This window comes from Nannobrachium achirus, assembly GCF_963921795.1.
Source record: "Nannobrachium achirus genome assembly, chromosome: 6".
Taxonomy (NCBI): Eukaryota; Metazoa; Chordata; class Actinopteri; order Myctophiformes; family Myctophidae; genus Nannobrachium; species Nannobrachium achirus.
The window spans coordinates 2539235-2557890 of record NC_137815.1 but is presented as its reverse complement, the minus strand read 5'-3'; the positions used below and the strand labels follow the sequence as shown (position 1 = coordinate 2557890).

Genomic DNA, 18656 nt, shown 5'->3' with positions numbered 1-18656 from the left:
CTCAAAGGATTGTTCATTGTTAAATTGTCCTCGGGAGTCGGGACCTGTTTCACAATTGAATCGCGATTGAAGGGATTAGGCCTACGTTTTTATTTGTTTGTTTGTTTGTTTGTTTGTTTGAGGCTGTAGGCCCTGGCCCCCCTCCTCCGTTACTACTGTATTGAAGACTTTATTATTTAGAAGTTTACATAGGAAAAGAAAATGTACAGTTTCATACAATATGCCTGCCTGACTGGCGAGAGCGCAGGCTCCACTTGAATGTTTAATTGTTCTTACAGTAAAAAAAATGATTTGGGAATTGTCACAATTATAGCAAATTGTATACATTTATATCCCCATTTGCTCCAAGCTGTTTTTTTTTAAAAATAAAGACAGTTGGAAAGGGGTATCATGTCTCTGTTCTTCACCAATATTTAAAATGTAATGAAAACAAAAGGCCGCTGCTACACGCACTCTGCAATTAAGCTTGTTTAGAAAAATGTCGGTCTTCGGGCCGGGCCGGTCTCCAATTGTCAATTATGTATCGGGCTTTGGGCCGGGCCCGGGCTGACGTTCTGCCGGCTGGGTTGGGCCAGGCTCACTTTTTTTAGGCCCAATCTAAGCTCTAGGCACGAGCAATGCATGCGCTCAGCGGAGAGGCACCCCTTGCCTTAGTAGTATAGTAGTAATAAGGGTAATAATAATAATAATCTATCTATCTATCTATCTATCTATCTATCTATCTATATCTATCTGGTGTCACGCTGTTCATGACTATCGCAGGACGGGCGTTAGACCGTTAGTTCCAACGGCAATCAAAACGACACTTCGAGGTTAAATCCCCCTCCAGACCGTCCGCTCTCATTAGATTTCTGACCATTCTGGCCGCCTCCTCCCCTCATTGATTTAATTTCTGATCACCCCTCCCTCCATCGCACATAGTGTATTATTTGTGAGGAGTTGCTCACATTTAGATGAAAGGAAAGTGCTTCTGGAGTCACTTGTATATCATATATAGGCTATAGGCTAATATAATATAGGCCGATGTGTGGGTCTCTCGCCCTAGCTTGCGCGCGCTGCTCTCTGTGCCAAATCATGTCCAAATGGAGACGCTTTTGCGCAGCGAGTGTTGCCTGACTGCGAGCGCCAGACATCTCACACTACGTTCACTACGTTTCACTCCGGGAGAGTCTGAGATTACCAGGGCAGATTCTACTTCGGCGTGGGCGGGCTAAAGCCTATTGACGTCACACACACACACACACACACACACACACACACACACACACACACACACACACACACACACACACACACATACACACACACACACGCCGCGCGATGTCGACGTGGCGTGACATTGCAAAAATACGTTATTTCTCATAACATATTATATGTCTGCATGTTTACGTTAGTGCAAAATGGTATTAAAACGTGAGGAAACGGCACTATTTCATAGTTTATTAAAATAATACGAGTCAAGTCTGACTCCGCCATGACAGTTTTCACGGACCAATCAGAGTCCACTAGACTCTCACGTGGGCAGAGGACACCAATCAGAGTCCACGAGCGAGTCTCACGTGAGCTCAAGAGCTCTGTTTGGAGGGGGCTGGGACCGGAGCGCAGGAGGGAGAAATCACCACGTGCCCCAAGCATACAACCCTGATTGGCCCATTCAAAGCGCCCGCTCTAAAGGCGCCTTCGAAATAGATTAAAATACGTGCAGCTTCAGTCCACACTACACACCACCCACCAGCAGGGGGGGGTGATGTGCGGACTGAAGTGTCAGGCTACAGCGAGTGAGCCAGCGGAGGGCAAGACGAGGGGCAGAGAGAGAGAGAGAGAGAGAGAGAGAGAGAGAGAGAGAGAGAGAGAGAGACGTTGTCCTCTTCGTAGATATTCATATCTTGCTAAAGTATTTTCTGTCTGGTTTATTGCTGGTAGATTTTGCGAGACTCTCCCGCCGCCGCTGGTTTTATTTTTTGATTGCCCGTTTACGAACGTTGACCGCTGATAAATAGGCTAATGCGGCGCTTGCGGGGGTCCTGCGGTTACACACAGACGCAAACGTATCAATTAAATATGCAAGAATGTGGCAACTTCACCCCTCCTATTCGCACGACTAAACCGAATTATATTATGAGAATGTGGCCTCACCATTTAGGCCTACTGCTAATCTGCATAGATTCTCTGCCATTCCGCCATTTTTTTTGTACCATGCATGTTCCAAGCTCCTCCATGCTCCGGTTTAGATAACTACTGTACAACGCATTTGCCCTTCGCAATAGTAGTAGTAGCAGTAGTAGAAAGCCTGGTGTGCGAGGTTACCTAGTTAGTAGTATAGTAATAAGGGTAATAATAACCCCTCCCCCTCTCTCTCTTTCCTTTAGTTGTCTTGTTATAGGCATATAGGCATAAAACGTACGGCTAAAGTGGATCAATGGATGTTTTATAATATAATAGGCCTAATCATATCTTCAAATACCTCAACATTTTACTTGAGTATACAGTATAAGTAAATCTACTTAGTTACTTTGCCCCACTGCGCCCAGTGAGAGCAGAGAGAGAGAGAGAGAGAGAGAGAGAGAGAGAGAGAGAGAGAGAGAGAGAGAGAGAGAGAGAGAGAGATCTCGGCAAGCGCCGAGGTCCATTTGGTTACCAACTGTCCAACTCCATCATTAATAAGCTGGGGATTGTGGACCACCTCAAGCCTCAAGGACCACTGGTGGTATTTGAAGCAGATGGGGCGCGTGCGAGGGCGCGCGTGCAAGACACCAGTCATGTTGCCATACCTTAGCTTTTGCTGAACTGACGCCACTGGTAAACCCCGACTCTGCAGGGTCTCCAGCGAACAAGACAGCGCTGATTTGGGACAAGCGCTAGAGCTGCAGGCAGCTCGCCGTATGGCCGTGTTGCGTATAGCAGATATACAAGCTCATAGCGTGGTGAATTGCGACGAGTTGTGAGCTTGTAGCTCTGATATTTTCAACGCGCGTCACCATCGTACGACGAATAGGCTGATTTTTAACAGCACACAGCACAGAAGAAGCAGCCCGCAGCACGCTCACCCTTCGGGATTTAAACCACGCTGACAGATCATGATACAAAAATGATGATGTTGATTTAATGGTTGTAGCCTACTACTTTAACCAAATAATAATAAGAATAATAGGCTTAAATCTGATAAAATAGCCCAAAGGGAGCCACATGATAAAATAGCCTATATAAGGGAGACATTTTCCCAGCCGGTCACAGTGTCCGGTGCCGGTGGACTTTATAATTACCGGCCAATTAAACATTTTAACGGTCAATGGCACAACGTATCGCCAATATCTTTATATATACAGACAGACAGACAGACATAGAGAGAGGGGGGGGGGGGGGAGAGAGAGAGAGAGAGAGAGAGAGAGAGAGAGAGAGAGAGAGAGAGAGAGAGAGAGATACGTCGGTTCCATCCAAATACCTCAACATTTTACTTGAGTATACAGTATAAGTAAATCTACTTAGTTACTTTGCCCCACTGCGCCCAGTGAGAGCAGAGAGAGAGAGAGAGAGAGAGAGAGAGAGAGAGAGAGAGAGAGATCTCAGCAAGCGCCGAGGTCCATTTGGTTACCAACTGTCCAACTCCATCATTAATAAGCTGGGGATTGTGGACCACCTCAAGCCTCAAGGACCACTGGTGGTATTTGAAGCAGATGATCAGATCGTGCAAAACTCGGAATACCCCGAAACGCTTTGCGTGGTGTCACAGGCGAGAGAGATGAAGCAGGGATCCCCACAACCTTCATAGATTCCATATAGTTTCATTGTTTGACAGCACAATCATCAGTGTATTTTGGATTCATGTGTGAAATAGCCGATTTACAAGCTCACAATGCCTAGCAGCAGGAGGCGGTGTGAGCTTGTAGATCTGCCATTTTTGTCTAAAGTTCTCAGAATAGCCTATATGCTAGGGTTCAAGTGGTTAATCTACTGACGGCCTTAAAATAATGATTGCTGGATCATCGGCTTCTACGTCGATGTGTGTAAGGTCATGTTGCACCCCTCTTGGCCTTGGGCACAACGTATGCTTCGCCAATATCTTTATATAGGCCTATACAGACAGACAGACAGACAGACAGACAGAGAGGCAGCTAAATAAGTCTGGGCTCGCCGAGCCATAGCCCATAAGGTTTGGGCTTCTTTCCTCTTTATATCACAGATGCATTCTGTTCCTGTTTTTATAATTAACTAAATAATATCTATCTACTTATGCAGAACTATTGCTTGCCAAAAAATAAGTGAATAAAGTGGGCGCAAGTGAACTGCCTTTGCGCCACCGCGGCGACACAATAGCCTACGAATTAATCTACGTATAGGCCTATGATTTGGTCTTTACGTGTCATTAAACCTTAATATGCAAATATACAACCTTTGTTTTGTTTTATTAATGTTATGATGGCGCAAGGAAGGCTGACTTTTCTCAGTTGCCTTAATTCAACGAGCGCACCACCACATCAATTTCTGTATCAGAAAGTCTTGTAGGCTATAATATCCACGTGGTTCCACTGAGTTCGGATCCCTTTTTTATAATCGTCAACTGGTCCGGTTTGGTTCAGATTACCACGGAATCCGCACGGTTCTGTAACAGTAAACCCCAGAGGCGTCAATTGGGTATGGCAAGCTATGGCAGCTGCCATACCTTGGCTACAGTGGGAAATAATAAAATGTACTTTTCATCATGTCTGTTGCTAAGGTATGGCAACATGACTGGTGTCTTGCACGCACGCGAGGGCGCGCGTGCAAGACACCAGTCATGTTGCCATACCTTAGCTTTTGCTGAACTGACGCCACTGGTAAACCCCGACTCTGCAGGGTCTCCAGCGAACAAGACAGCGCTGATTTGGGACAAGCGCTAGAGCTGCAGGCAGCTCGCCGTATGGCCGTGTTGCGTATAGCAGATATACAAGCTCATAGCGTGGTGAATTGCGACGAGTTGTGAGCTTGTAGCTCTGATATTTTCAACGCGCGTCACCATCGTACGACGAATAGGCTGATTTTTAACAGCACACAGCACAGAAGAAGCAGCCCGCAGCACGCTCACCCTTCGGGATTTAAACCACGCTGACAGATCATGATACAAAAATGATGATGTTGATTTAATGGTTGTAGCCTACTACTTTAACCAAATAATAATAAGAATAATAGGCTTAAATCTGATAAAATAGCCCAAAGGGAGCCACATGATAAAATAGCCTATATAAGGGAGACATTTTCCCAGCCGGTCACAGTGTCCGGTGCCGGTGGACTTTATAATTACCGGCCAATTAAACATTTTAACGGTCAATGGCACAACGTATCGCCAATATCTTTATATATACAGACAGACAGACAGACATAGAGAGAGGGGGGGGGGGAGAGAGAGAGAGAGAGAGAGAGAGAGAGAGAGAGAGAGAGAGAGAGAGAGAGAGAGAGAGAGAGAGAGAGAGATACGTCGGTCCATTGCTAATGTTCATGAATCATGGAGACTTGTAGAGGATTGATTGAAAAGCCATTAGACACCTGGCACCCCCTCAAGAACCACTGTGGGGCCCCGGACCACTGGTTGAAATCCACTGTCAGAAAGAAAGTAATGACGTGCTGCCGTGCATATCACCGAAGAAAAAAAAAAAGAAAAAAAAGGTAGGCCTATACCTCTGCCCTCATGAAAGTCAGGCAAGACTGTTATTTAGAACATAAGATGAAACCAAATGGACCCTTGTGTTCATGAGTTAGAGCTTAAAATGAATTGTCTACAATGAAACCATTGATATAAGAATCACTGTACATCTACAGACTTTTTTTTTTTTTTTTTTTTTTTGTCAGTGCCATCCTTTTTTTTTTTTTTACATGACATGTCACGCGTACCTTATAGCTGTGCCATCCTTTTTTTTTTTTTTTTACATGACGTGTCACGCGTACCAAAGCTGTGTGCAACGTGTGCCCCGGAGTGCCACTGGAGCACAACTAACGCATGCATGCACGCACGCATATGTAAACAAAAAGCCATGCGGCACCCGTGCGTCTCTTTGCTTACCTGGCACGGAAAAGCCGCCATAGTGCGTGCGTGCGTGCGTGCGCGCGCGCGCGCGTGCGTGCGCGCGTGCGTACGTGCGTGCGTGCGTGCGTGCGTGCGTGCGTGCGTGTGTGCGTGCGTGCGAAGGCTAGGGATGGGACGACAAGCGATATTATCGTTTATCTTGATAAAAAATCTCCACGATAATGGAGATTAAATTTATCGTGAAATCGTCCTCCATCATGCATCAATTCACCTTTTATTTGCCGAGCTGCATATCCGGTACCACTTAAACCCTCTATTTGTAAAACGTACTTAAAATAGTATTTTTTTTCACTCTCTATCAAATCTCTTTGACAAAAAATAGACGATCTACAAGCTCACAACGCGTCGCAAATGTTCCGTCCCCTGGATAATGGACGTTGGTGATATTCTGATGATCGCGATAATATTGTAAATCGCGATTTCTTTGGTCACAATAATTGTGATATTAAGTTTTCATAGCGGCGTCACCTCTAGGGCTGTCACGATTATGACATTTTACATGACGATTAATTGTCACTCAAATAATTGTGATTGGCGATTTAATTGTGTTTTTGTCTTTGACAATTACATTTCTGTTTGGCTTTTAGGTTTTGAAGTTGCACATGGCAGATATGACACACAACCTAAATATACAAAGAACTCACGGACATATTTGACAACTTTATACTTAAAAAAGAACATTGGTAGTGGAAATAGCAGATCTACAAGCAAAGTGTTTGAAACTATATTAAGATTTCTCAACCAGTGTTGTTTTTGTTGACGAAACGATGACGAATATCATTTCGTTAGCGCACCTTTTTTTCACGACGAAGACGTGACGTTAACGAGCTAAAATGGGGGGCACGGTGACTAACATATTGACGAGACGAATGTGTGTTTTCATTGACGTGACGGAGACGAGACGAACATCTGGTCGTTTTAACATGCATGAAAACTGTAAAATATTATAGTGGCTGAGTAGTGGCCAATCATACGGAACGTTCTAGGACGCAAATAGCAACAGGCTCTGTGATTGGCTGGGATGTCGGCATGCCTATACGCGTGTTGTTTGTTAATGTCAGAAGTTAGTAGCACACATTACTGCTGAGAATTTATTACGTTTCTATTGGGAAATGAAAGCTAATCATCTGATTGAGGAAAGACCTCCTGTATCTGCCTCATGCAGCAGCATCAACATCAATTAATAGATTCAGTCGTCGGAAAAGAAGCAACGATATGGAATTATTTTACAACCCAGGAAATAATGCAGGCTTACCTACGACGGAGCGCTGCTATATTCCAATCCAACGGACACACAGTCCTTTTAACAAATCATAATCCTTTGCTTTGCTGAGAAGTTGATTTGACAACTGGACCCGGCCATGGTCACTTTCCTACCTCAACGTTTTCTAATTTAATGTTGGCTTGTTTAAGCAAACGTAAATTAATTTGGATTGTTTGTTGTAAAGCATGCCAACTTTTTTTTCACTGGATGCGGAGAACGGTACTATTCCCAAAGGCTACGTTAGTGACGTAGTGGTTTTGAGCACTTGGAAAAGCGCTATAAAAATGCAATTCATTATTATAAGCATTTTGTCAAAGACTAAGACTAAATCTAAAATACCTGCCAAAAACAACACTGTTCTCAACATGGAAACGATTATGAGGATTATGCAAACTAATTGCGATTATGTCAAATAATTGCGATTAGACGATTATGTAATAATTGTGACAGCCCTATTGGGGATATTCTGATCCTTGCGGTCTTTTTCATTGTAGGGCCGACACTTTGTTTGCATCCTAGTCTATAGACTAGATAGAATGTAAACAAAGTGTCGGTCTGACAATGGCCAAAATGATTATTTTATCATTATTTTACGCTTTTTGTGGTCATTTTGGAATAGAAACATATATGAAGCTTATTTTTTTAAACATTATTTTTATTTTAGCATCCGTTTTTCAAGAAAAATGTTTTCCTAGCGCCGTCACCTTGTCGCAGTATCTTGTCCCTCTGCTCCAGGAGGCGGTACTTCTCTTCGGCGGTCTCGGCCAGCTGGCCAATCAGGGGCAGGATGGAGGAGGGGACGGGGCGCTCGGGGGAGGCGGAGCTGGGAGGCGGGGCCTCCGGGCCTGGCTCCTCCCTCTGCTGCCCTCCGTCACTGTCCATCTGCAGGGCCTTGGCCGCCGCTGGCTTCTTGACCGGAGAGCTGATGTGCGCACACACACACACACACACACACACACACACACACACACACACACACACACACACACACACACACACACACACACACACACACACACTCTTAGGCCTGAACCTGAACGCAAATCTGTGTCGCCAAAGTTCAAAGGTACAGCAGGAATGGCATCGGTAAACCTAACTCAGCTTCACAGGTCACCTGCGGCGGGTGAAGGTGAATAAAGGCATTTAGGACTAGAATCTTTGTTTTTTTAAAGGGAAAATTTTAACTAAGATTTTCCTACTGAGGGGCCCCTGGAACTATATGGAAATATTTTGAGATGGTGGTCCGTGGCCAAATAAATATCATTTTGGGGGTCCTTGACATGAAAAAGTTTGAGCATCACTGACATAGAAACATGTGTTTTTCAAAAAAACGTAGAAGGGTTTAGAAGACACTTATAGAATCGGTTAAAATATTCAAAGACACACATTTTCAAAATTTTCCAAAAATAGCAGATCTACAAGCTCGCAGCGCGGCACTCGGTGCCGCGCTGCGAGCTTGTATATCTGCTATTGTTCAATAGTTAAAGCATTCAATAATAATAATACGCAATAATGCGTACCCGGTCTAAATGGCTTAAAGGTCAAAGGTTACCTGCGGGCAAAGGTGCTGCTGACAGGTGGAACTCTAGGTGGCGCCGTGGGTCTCCTGACTGGAGAAGAGGATGAGGAGGAGGAGCTCTGGGCCTTCATCTCCCCTTCCTCCCGCTTGGACGCCGGTCTCTTCCCCTTCTCAGCTGGACCTGGGGGCGGGCCATATGGGAAAATACAATACCAGAAAGACTCCCTAATTGGGAGATAAGCGACCACCACCAGGCCGCAGCGTGATTTTAGGGCAAAATGTGTAGGAGCAGTGTCCAAAAATGTGTTTGAAAGAATCGGCCTGATGGTGGCGCTATATGGGACAGATCCATGTTGATGACATGAGTGTAGACATACTGTGTACTAGGGTATTCACCAAATATTAAAATATTCGAATATTCAAAGTCACTATTCGACGTTGTTCACCGAAATCGAATATTCGCTTATGTTTTTTTTTTTATTATTATTGTTTTGTCTTTAAAAATATATATATTTCTTCATGGTTTATAAAGCTTGGCTAGATAGGAATTCATAAGAACCCTGACAAGCACTTGGAATTAGCCAGTAGCTATGCCCCTCCCAAAAAGCTTTTGTCCAATGCTAGCTTAGAATAACTTCCTGCTTGCCAAGGTTTGCCTTGGCAACAGCCTTGGCAAGCTGCCGGTTGCTAAGCTAGCATTGGACAAAAGCTTTTAGGGGAAGGGCATAGCTACTGGCTAATTGTAGGTATTACATTTAACACATGGGAAGCCAAGGTTTCTAACATTTCTAGCTGTTGCTGCTGCCGCCGTTCACTCCCGCTTTATATTTTGAAGAGCCTCGGAAGCTTCGTGCGTGTGCATGTGAGTGTCCACTGAAGATTGAGGAAGATAATCCATTTGTTTACAAACGCTCGCAAAACTAAAATCCAAACCGGGGCCGACCATCGCGGTAAAGTGTCGCCGTGAAAACAATCAGATCTCTGCTTCCCTGGCGTTCTTTGCACCTCATTCATAGATAAAGCCCTTTTTATGTTTCAGCCTAGAATGGAAATCAATGCAGCCTAGTCGCGCCATCTTCTCTCTCTGCGAGCCACGGTGTGATGTATGGACTAGGGTCATTCACAGGGCACACAGCATGCACGCAGCATGCTGTACAGTTAACCCTTTGTTGTCTCGTTGAGGAACGAGACAACTCATTTTGGCAGAGTGACCCCTAGTGGCCTTATCTCGTTACTGAACGAGTTTGGCCCCTTGGGTGTTAATGTGACTCGGTTCCCCAGATAAATATTGTGAAAATAGCAGATCTACATGCTCACAACGCCTCGCAACGTGAGGCGTTGTGAGGATGTAGATCGGCTATTTTCACAATGTTCGCCTCTTGCTTACTTGATGTTTGACAGTTTGGCCAGTCCTGTCGAATATTCGACTATTCCAATACTTTGAGGTCAGATAAATCGAATACTAAAAATCACTATTCGTGAATCCCCTACTGTGTACCGATTTGCGTGATTTTAGGGCAAAATCTTTAGGAGTAGTGTCCAAAAATGTGTTTGAAAAAATCGTCCTGATGGTGGCGCTAAATGGGACAGATCCATGTTGATGACATGAGTGTAGAGCAAGTGTGTACCGATTTGCATGATTTTAGGGCAAAATTTGTAGGAGCAGTGTCCAAAAATGTGTTTCGCAAGAATCGGCCTCATGGTGGTGCTGGAAGAGGGCCATGTGAGAATTGATGGGTGGAGGTTGTGCCACTGTTTGGTGTGTGTGCAAAATTTGGCATGGATCGGCACAGATATAAAGAGCTAGATGCCTCCTTCGCCTCTGCAGTTCATTGGAGTGACGTGCAACAGTTGTAGTCCGGACATCCTGGGAAAACTAAGGGAACACTGTCAGTCAAAGTGACTACTGGCCAATCGCAGCGCGACTTTTCCGGGACTTATCCAAGGACTACAATTCAATTCAACAGAGCCAGTTCCGATGTTGCGCGGCTCAGTATAGTTGAAACATAGTCTAACGGAAAGTTGACATGCTATTTCAGTTGGTGATAAAATCATGACATTTGGCACAGATGACTTTCATATGACCCTAATTGATAATCAACCTCTGGCCACACAAAATTCCAACATTTTTCAAGATGGCCGTCAGTCTTCAGAATGGCTGCAACTGGACCTACGTTTTGGACTACATAACTTTGCTGGGGCTGTAAATCTTTGATTCTCAGCTCATTTTGATCTAAGAATAATGTTCTAGAGGTATTTCAATCAAACAAGATAAAAAATTAATTACATTAGGTTTCAATATGTTGGCATATTTTCCAATATGGCAGCAGATACATTACAGAAATGTACAGCTGCTCATAGTTAATCCACATTTGGAGATACAAGCATGAAATTTGGCACAGATCACATTTAGACTACCCTAATCCACCGTTTGTCAGCCTTCTGATTGGTCCCTGAGACTCCCTGACTGGCCAACCAGAAAAAAACATTCACTTTTTGCTATCGGGGGTGGAGTTTGTGCAGTGGAGAATGTTGCTTCAGGCTTTCAAGAACGGTCCGCACTGCGCGACACGGCGTGCGTCTAGTACGGCCGCGCGAGGTGATCGCGATTTCACTCAATATAATGAATAAGCTTCAACAAACTAGTTCACATGGACCTTATCAATGTAACTAAGAGTTACGATTGGGTACATATATTGGGCAGAATTACGAAAGCCAGCCTATTATGTGAGGAGAACTATAATCTGGCTGTCATCTTCCTACCCAAGATGCACTGCGCTTTCTCTTTCTATTTCTATTCTCTCTCTGATCCAGAGGATTAAACTAATTAAAACATATATTTTCGGGGGAAAACTACTGTTTTGCTATGTAATTACTGTACCTTTTTCTTCCCTTTTTATTAATATCACGTAGATGTTTTTTTTTTGGGTACTTTATATAGCTGTAATGAGGCTATGAAAAAAAGAAAAATCCCATCCACTTCCACTATAAAAGAATCTGCAATGGTGATTCTGTCCCACTGGGATTAAACAAATTAAAACATATATTTTCGGGGAAACCCCCTGGTTTGCAATGTAACTACTGTACCTTTGTCTTCCCTTTTTATTAATATCACCTAGATGTTTTTCCTTTGGTACTTTAAATTGCAATAATGAGGCAATGAAAATACCCTCTCCCCCCATTCACTGCCACTATAAAAACAATCTGCCCAGGGTCATCTGTACCACCATAGTATCAGGGCAGAATGGGGCGGGATTTGCAAAGGGGAGAATTGATAATCAACATCTGGCCACACGTAATTCCTCCATTTTCGAGATGGCCACCAGTTTTTATAATGGCTGCATTGCAACTGGGCCTACGCTTTGGACTAGATCACTTTGCTGGTGCTGTAAATCTTTGATTTATGACGGCACATTTTTCAATATGGTTGCCAATAAATTGACATTTACTGTTTATGGTTAATCCACATGAGCTTGTAACACATATTTGTGTAAATTACCACTTCACGGAATCCCTTTATGGCACATTTTAAAGTGATTCTGTAGCTTTAGAATGACCTATAGGTTCAAATAGGTTGACATGTTTTTAAAGGTCACCATACACACACTTAGATCCTATAAAACTTAGCATCTTTTTAAATGTATTTTGTATTGTATTTATTATTTATTTATTTTTGCTTTTTTTTTATCAGGCAAATCATTATAAACACATTCTCATTTATAATGGTTGCTGGGAAAGTGACAGGCCTGTGTGCTAGCAACTGCAACCACAAAGGGGTGTGTAGATTAGTCCAGACTTAAAGTTTTTGCAGCGTCCTTTTTACATTGACATTGCGTCAGCTCTTGGCATGATTTGGCCATTGCTGGAAGATCCATCCATTGTGGAAGCCAGGTTCTGTCCCTCTGGTGCTATCCCAAGTGAATTGGACTTGACAAAACAGGACTACATTAGAGTGACAGGCCCCATATATGTCCTGCTTGGAATGCAGATCTCTTGCAGTGTTCTTTCAGAGCAGCATGTTGGTAGAATACAGTCATATGATCGCTGCTTTCTTGCAGACAAGTGCAGCCTTGCCTCATTCACTTCCTTGTAGGAACTACTTCTATCGTACATGAGTACTACAAACTCCTCAATGACTTCTATGTCTTCATCAGTTACTGCAACAGGTGTTGAACCTAATTTGGTGAAGACCCGGGATATCTTCTGAAACACGTTCCATGTCTGCCATGCTGACCGTCCATGGAAGGACGAAACTGTATTGCATTCGCTGAATGCATGAAAGAACCTGATGAATTTGATCCCATAGCTAGTTAGTAGTTACCTACCCCTCACGCGAGGGAAATTCAGCCCAACCCAGCTGATTTGCTGCCCACAAGGAGCGTGTGAGCAATTAGGGGTTAAGAGTCTTGCTCAGGGACACAGATCGACATTGCTGGCCTGGCCTGGAATCGAACCTGGGGCTCTGGTTCCCCAGGCGGGCTCACTAACCATTCAGCTATGGCTGAAACTGCTTTGACAATGAACGTCAGTATCTGAGCTTCAGATGATGGCAGCTGACACTCCATGATTCGCAGCATAGGCTGCATAAAGGAACATCCTTGTGTCAGCTTCCTTGTAAGTGAAATTAGAAAATGTATTCACTAATAGCTAACATCGAACCCCATGCGACTAGTGTGCTATAGTGTCAACCAGTGTGCCCTGGTCAATTAGGCTGGGCATCGATTTTGAAAACTGGTGGCCATCTTGAAAATTATGGAATTTTGCGTGGCCAGAGGTTGGTTATCAATTAGAGTAGTATAAAGGTCAGCTGTGCCAAATTTCATGGTTGTATCACCAACTGTGGATTAACTATGAGCAGATGTACATTTATGCAATGTATCGGCAGCCATATTGGAAAATATGCCGCCATATTGGAACCTATATTATTTCTGAACTTGCCTGGTTATAATACCTCCAGAACATATTCTCTTATATATCAAAAGGATAGGGAAATCAAAGATTTACAGCACAAACAAAGTGATATTGTCCAAAACGTAGGTCCAGTTGCAGCAAACTGTCTGGCCATCTTGGCAAATGTTAAAATTTTGCATGGCCAGAGGTTGATTATCAATTGGGGTAGTATAAACGTGATCTGTGCCAGATTTCATGGTTGTATCACCAACTGTGGATTAACTATGAGCAGATGTACATTTATGCAATGTATCGGCAGCCATATTGGAAAATATGCCGCCATATTGGAACCTAATATTATTTCTGAACTTGCCTGGTTGTAATACCTCCAGAACATTCTCTTATATCAAAATGAGAGGAAAATCAAAGATTTACAGCCCAAGCAATGTGATATTGTCCAAAACGTAGGTCCAGTTGCAGCCATTTTTCAAACTGGCTGGCCATCTTGAAAAATGTTGGAATTTTGCTTGGCCAGAGGTTGATTATTAATTAGGGTCATATGAAGGTCATTTGTGCCAAATGTCATGCTTTTATCAACAACTGAACTATCATGCATTGAAATCAGCATCTTTCCGCTAGACTATAACGTTTGTAAAGTATTTTGACAGGTACATGGGTATCATAGTGGTGTAGTGTATCTTGTACACCAGGCCCATTGCAAGTTGCTGTACTCTGTCATCTCTGTCAACTCTTAACTGGTGAGTAGTGGTGAGGTGAGTCTGATAGGGAAGGTTAAGCAGGACCCTAATTAGTTTGTTTTGGGCTGTTTGGATTATTGCACCAGCTATGGTCTTCAGTGTGTTGAAATTGACCATCGGGGCGATCCTCTGTAGGAAACGAGTTTGTTAGTTCTGATAACTATATAGAGCGTATCTCTCTCAGACGCGTCCTTTATCTGCATCTTCAGTCATCTCGATTCACCATACATCTAGCCAGCTCATTTGTGCTTTCCACATCAGCATCTTCTTTAGCACATCCATGTGGTTGCAGTGACTGGCTAGTCTGACTCTGCTATCGTGTCTGAATGGTTGTCTTATGGTTGACTCCACAACAGTAATTAGTATAGGACAGAGTGGCTACTTATCAGTACATACCAATGTGCTAGTCCCCTGGAAGATGAATTATTGAGTGCAACACCTACTATCAGCTACCAGTACTTATATTACCACACAGCTTGCCAGACCCAAGTCATGCTACTCATACGCTGAGTTAGAGATGCCCAGGATCAAAGCCATGATCTTGTTGCTTTTTCATATATCTGCCATCTTGGAGATATGCAAATTAGGTGTCCAGACACACCCAATCGTAAAGATAAGTATGTTTCTATTATTGTCAAACAACCTAAAATAGACACCAGGTCTGCCTTTGTAGATCATCTGATTTAAAGTCTAACAAAAAAACAATTTTCAGGTGGCAGCCATATTGGATTTGGCCACTATGGTGACCCCGAAGGACGCCAGCTTGGGTACCATAGCTAAATCATTAGAGCATGCCCTGAGCTACATCTGGGCAATATTTGGTGTTTTTAGACTGGTTGGCGTGGAATAACGCTAAGGGCGTGGACTATAGCTATTTTTCACAATATAAATGATATAAAAGTGGGTCCCTCAAAATTGATCTTAAATCAGAATATTTCATTGTATTCCCCAACGGGCGTATCACCTCTATCCAAAAGCGCACATTTCGGCCGCTTCCAAACAAAAAAATCTTTTAGGAATCGTCCAGACATGCTTCCTACAGTCACCACACACAGTGTTTTAGCGAGACGCTCTGTGCATTGATGTAAACAAAGCCATGAGCACGGCCACTTCCAGCATCAGCTCTGAGAGCTATATAGCGGAAGTCTCGCGAAATCTCGCGAGAGCTCGAGGCAGCATTGCTTTCCTTAGCCCTGGTAAACAGGCTATTAACCCTTCACAGGCTACAACAGCGTGTCTGGTATGTCTAGGAAGCATGTCTGGACGATTCATTTAAAAAAAAAATCTTTTGAAGCGGCCGAAATGTGCGCTTTTGGATAGAGGTGATACGCCCGTTTTAGCAGTGGGGACTAATCTACAAATCTCAGAACAGGGGCAGAATTGAGGCATATCAACCTAACCAGGTAAGAAGGTCTGGGGAAACATTCTCATTCAGGGGGGGTCCTATTTTGGTCTGTATGCTTGACATAGATTAGATAAGATAAGATAAGATAAGATAGATACCTTTATTATCCCAAGGGGGAAATTCAGTACATTCAGACATACAGCAGATTTGGATTCAGCAGCCCTTAATACCCCTAGAAAACATGTATGTCATAAATTAACACGATTTGCCTTCAGCACTTTAAATAAGCACCTTTTCTGAAATCCAGCCTAGTCTATAAATGATAAATGGACCTAACCCTAATAGTTTAGTACATTTATAATTATAAACGAATACTGGTCAACTCGCTAAAAATCCAACTCGCCAAATCAATTTTCTAGGACACCTCGCCAGCTAGCGTGGACATGTCGCCAAAGGATTTAAGACACATCGCCAAATGCTCCAAAGTCATGTCGCCAGCCAGCGTGGACGGCTCTCCCCTAAACCACGGACTGTGATATAAACAATTATAATCAAACACTCAGGCCACAGACGACTGAATAGGGCTATCTGCTCAGCGACAGCAGCATTATTATAACCATTAGCCTACTATAAAGCATACTACACCATCACCATCTCACCATCTCCCCAACGTCCCCAACTACATGTCTGTCCCAAATGATAGACTTTATATGGATCAAAGTTACACCGAACATTCAAAGATGGATACAGTTATTAGCCTACTTTGCTTCTAGCCTACATATGAGGACCAAACGCATCATAGAATAACTTTGAGACATGAATTAATGTAGCTGCAATTTGCATGCACAAACAGCTTTCACTCCATGGACACTGGATTTCTTTCTCTTTTTTATTTCTTTCCCCCCCAAGCGGTGGCCATAAAATGATATATACAATTCTGATTGGTAAAGCTCTGCACGGTTGCATTGCCATTCTTCTGCATGACTGCATCCTAATTAGATCAATTTAATATAGTAGATGTTTTTTTTCGTTTATAGGCCTAATAGTCCATAGGCGACTCCTCCAGCGAATTGTGCGAGATGTCCACAACTGGTTGACTTTTGCAAGTTGTCCCGCAAATTTGGCGACTTTGAAATTTAGCGAGTCGACCGGATACCTTTAATCATATAACTCACTGTACAACCACAAGTCTCTCTCACCTCTGCACTGCAGCACCTGGATACTGTAGTCCTTGCTGAATTATTAATTGTTTCTACAGTCATGCTTAGAGAGTAACAAAGCAACATGAGGCAAACTGTCCATGTAGATTAATTTATTATGTGTTAAAGACATATATTCCAATTTTAAAGTCAGGTGCTGCATGTCAACCAATGACATTTCATCAATATTCTGTACAATTTACAGGTAGGCAAAACGTTTGTTGTCAAATCACAGAGTCCACCTCTCTTTCAGGGAATATGACATTACTTCACATTACAATATTATCTTCTATTATCCTATTGCACAGTACATACCGTAATAAAAACAAAAACACATTAAACAATCTTAAAAAAGAGGCGTTAAAAACAAGCAAGGTAAGCAAAGAAAACCTATAGGGGTTAAACAAGTCTTGAGGCTTTAGTGCTGTCGCCTCAGAGCTAGCTCTGTCGCACAGCTAGAAGTTCCTGGGTTTGATTCCCGCTGGGGACTTTGTGGGCGCTGAGGGTGTGTTCTCTCTTCTGCGTCATCAGTGCCCATGCCCTAGGTGGGGTTGGCAAAAGGGCCTTTCTGTGTGGAGTTTGCATGCTCTCGCCGTGTCCCTTAGGATAGGTACCCTCACAAAAACATGCAGTGATCCTGGTCTCTAAACTGCCTCCCCCCTGGCCAGCCGGGGCGCCTGATGGAGGGGAAAGAAACTGGTGAGGATAACGTGTTCCTTTCACAAACTACATCCCACCAGGGAGACTCAGGTGATAAGCAGCGGCTTGGACTCCTCGTGCATTGAAGGAAGCATTAGCGCAATTCGTTGCTCTCCTCAGGTTGGCAGAGGGAGTGTATCACCCAGGATTACACTTAGCAATTGGGATTGGGTGAAGAAAATGGGTTACACAAATCGTGGGTTAATAGGAAAGTCTTTAGTCCTCTCTTAAAAGCACGGGCAGACTTTGGCTCTACAACAGAGAGCCAGCTGAGCAGAAAGCTTGGTTGCGGAGCTTGGTGGGTGGGACTTGTAGGCAGTTAGTACTTCCAGAGTGGAAGCTGCGAGTGGAGGTTTGTGGCTCGGGCAGTTCCTTCAGGTAGTAGGAGGCATTACCGCATTGTGGATGCATTGGTGGGTTAACAGGGAGATCTTGCATTTTGTCCGGGAGGACTTGGGAAGCCAAGCCAGTGCAGTGAGCAGAGGATGGGTGTGATGCGCTTGTAGTTATGCCACTCTCGTCATGATCCTAGCCGCACTGTTCTGGATGTATGTGGAGCCTTTGAAGGCTCTTGCTTGGGATCCTGACGAGAAGTGCATTACAGTAGTCCAGCCTGGATGAGACGAAGGCGTGGACTAGAGGTGGAAGAGGCATGTTTTGCAAAGGTTTTTGATGTGGGCCTCATCGTGGAGGTTGGGGTCCATTGTAACACCCAGGTTGGTGACAACAGATGAAAGGGCTAAGTCCTGGCCAGAGAAGGTGATGCATGTCATGACTCATGGGGGCCGATTGAACCTGGTGTGGGGTGCAGATGAGAATGGCTTCTGGTTTGGAGCTGTGGAGTTGCAAAAAGTTTTGTTTCATCCACGCCTCTTATCTCCTCCAGGCAGATGGTGAGTGTGGATGAAGGTGAAGATGATGGTG

The 18656-nt window shown here is 43.8% G+C and overlaps 1 protein-coding gene across 1 annotated transcript in view; it reads right to left on the bottom strand.

Annotated features, from left to right (window-relative positions):
- Positions 1-18170, bottom strand: part of LOC308286373 (germinal-center associated nuclear protein-like) — a gene marked incomplete at both ends in the record, with an annotated part of 92727 nt that extends 74557 nt beyond the window's left edge. Inside the window, 3 exons of the mRNA XM_080727369.1 lie at positions 8027-8244; positions 8875-9022; positions 18059-18170. Of these exons, the coding sequence (XP_080583495.1) occupies positions 8027-8244; positions 8875-9022; positions 18059-18170 (478 nt within the window). The remainder of the gene's footprint in view (positions 1-8026; positions 8245-8874; positions 9023-18058) is intronic.
- Positions 18171-18656: the final 486 nt, after the last annotated feature.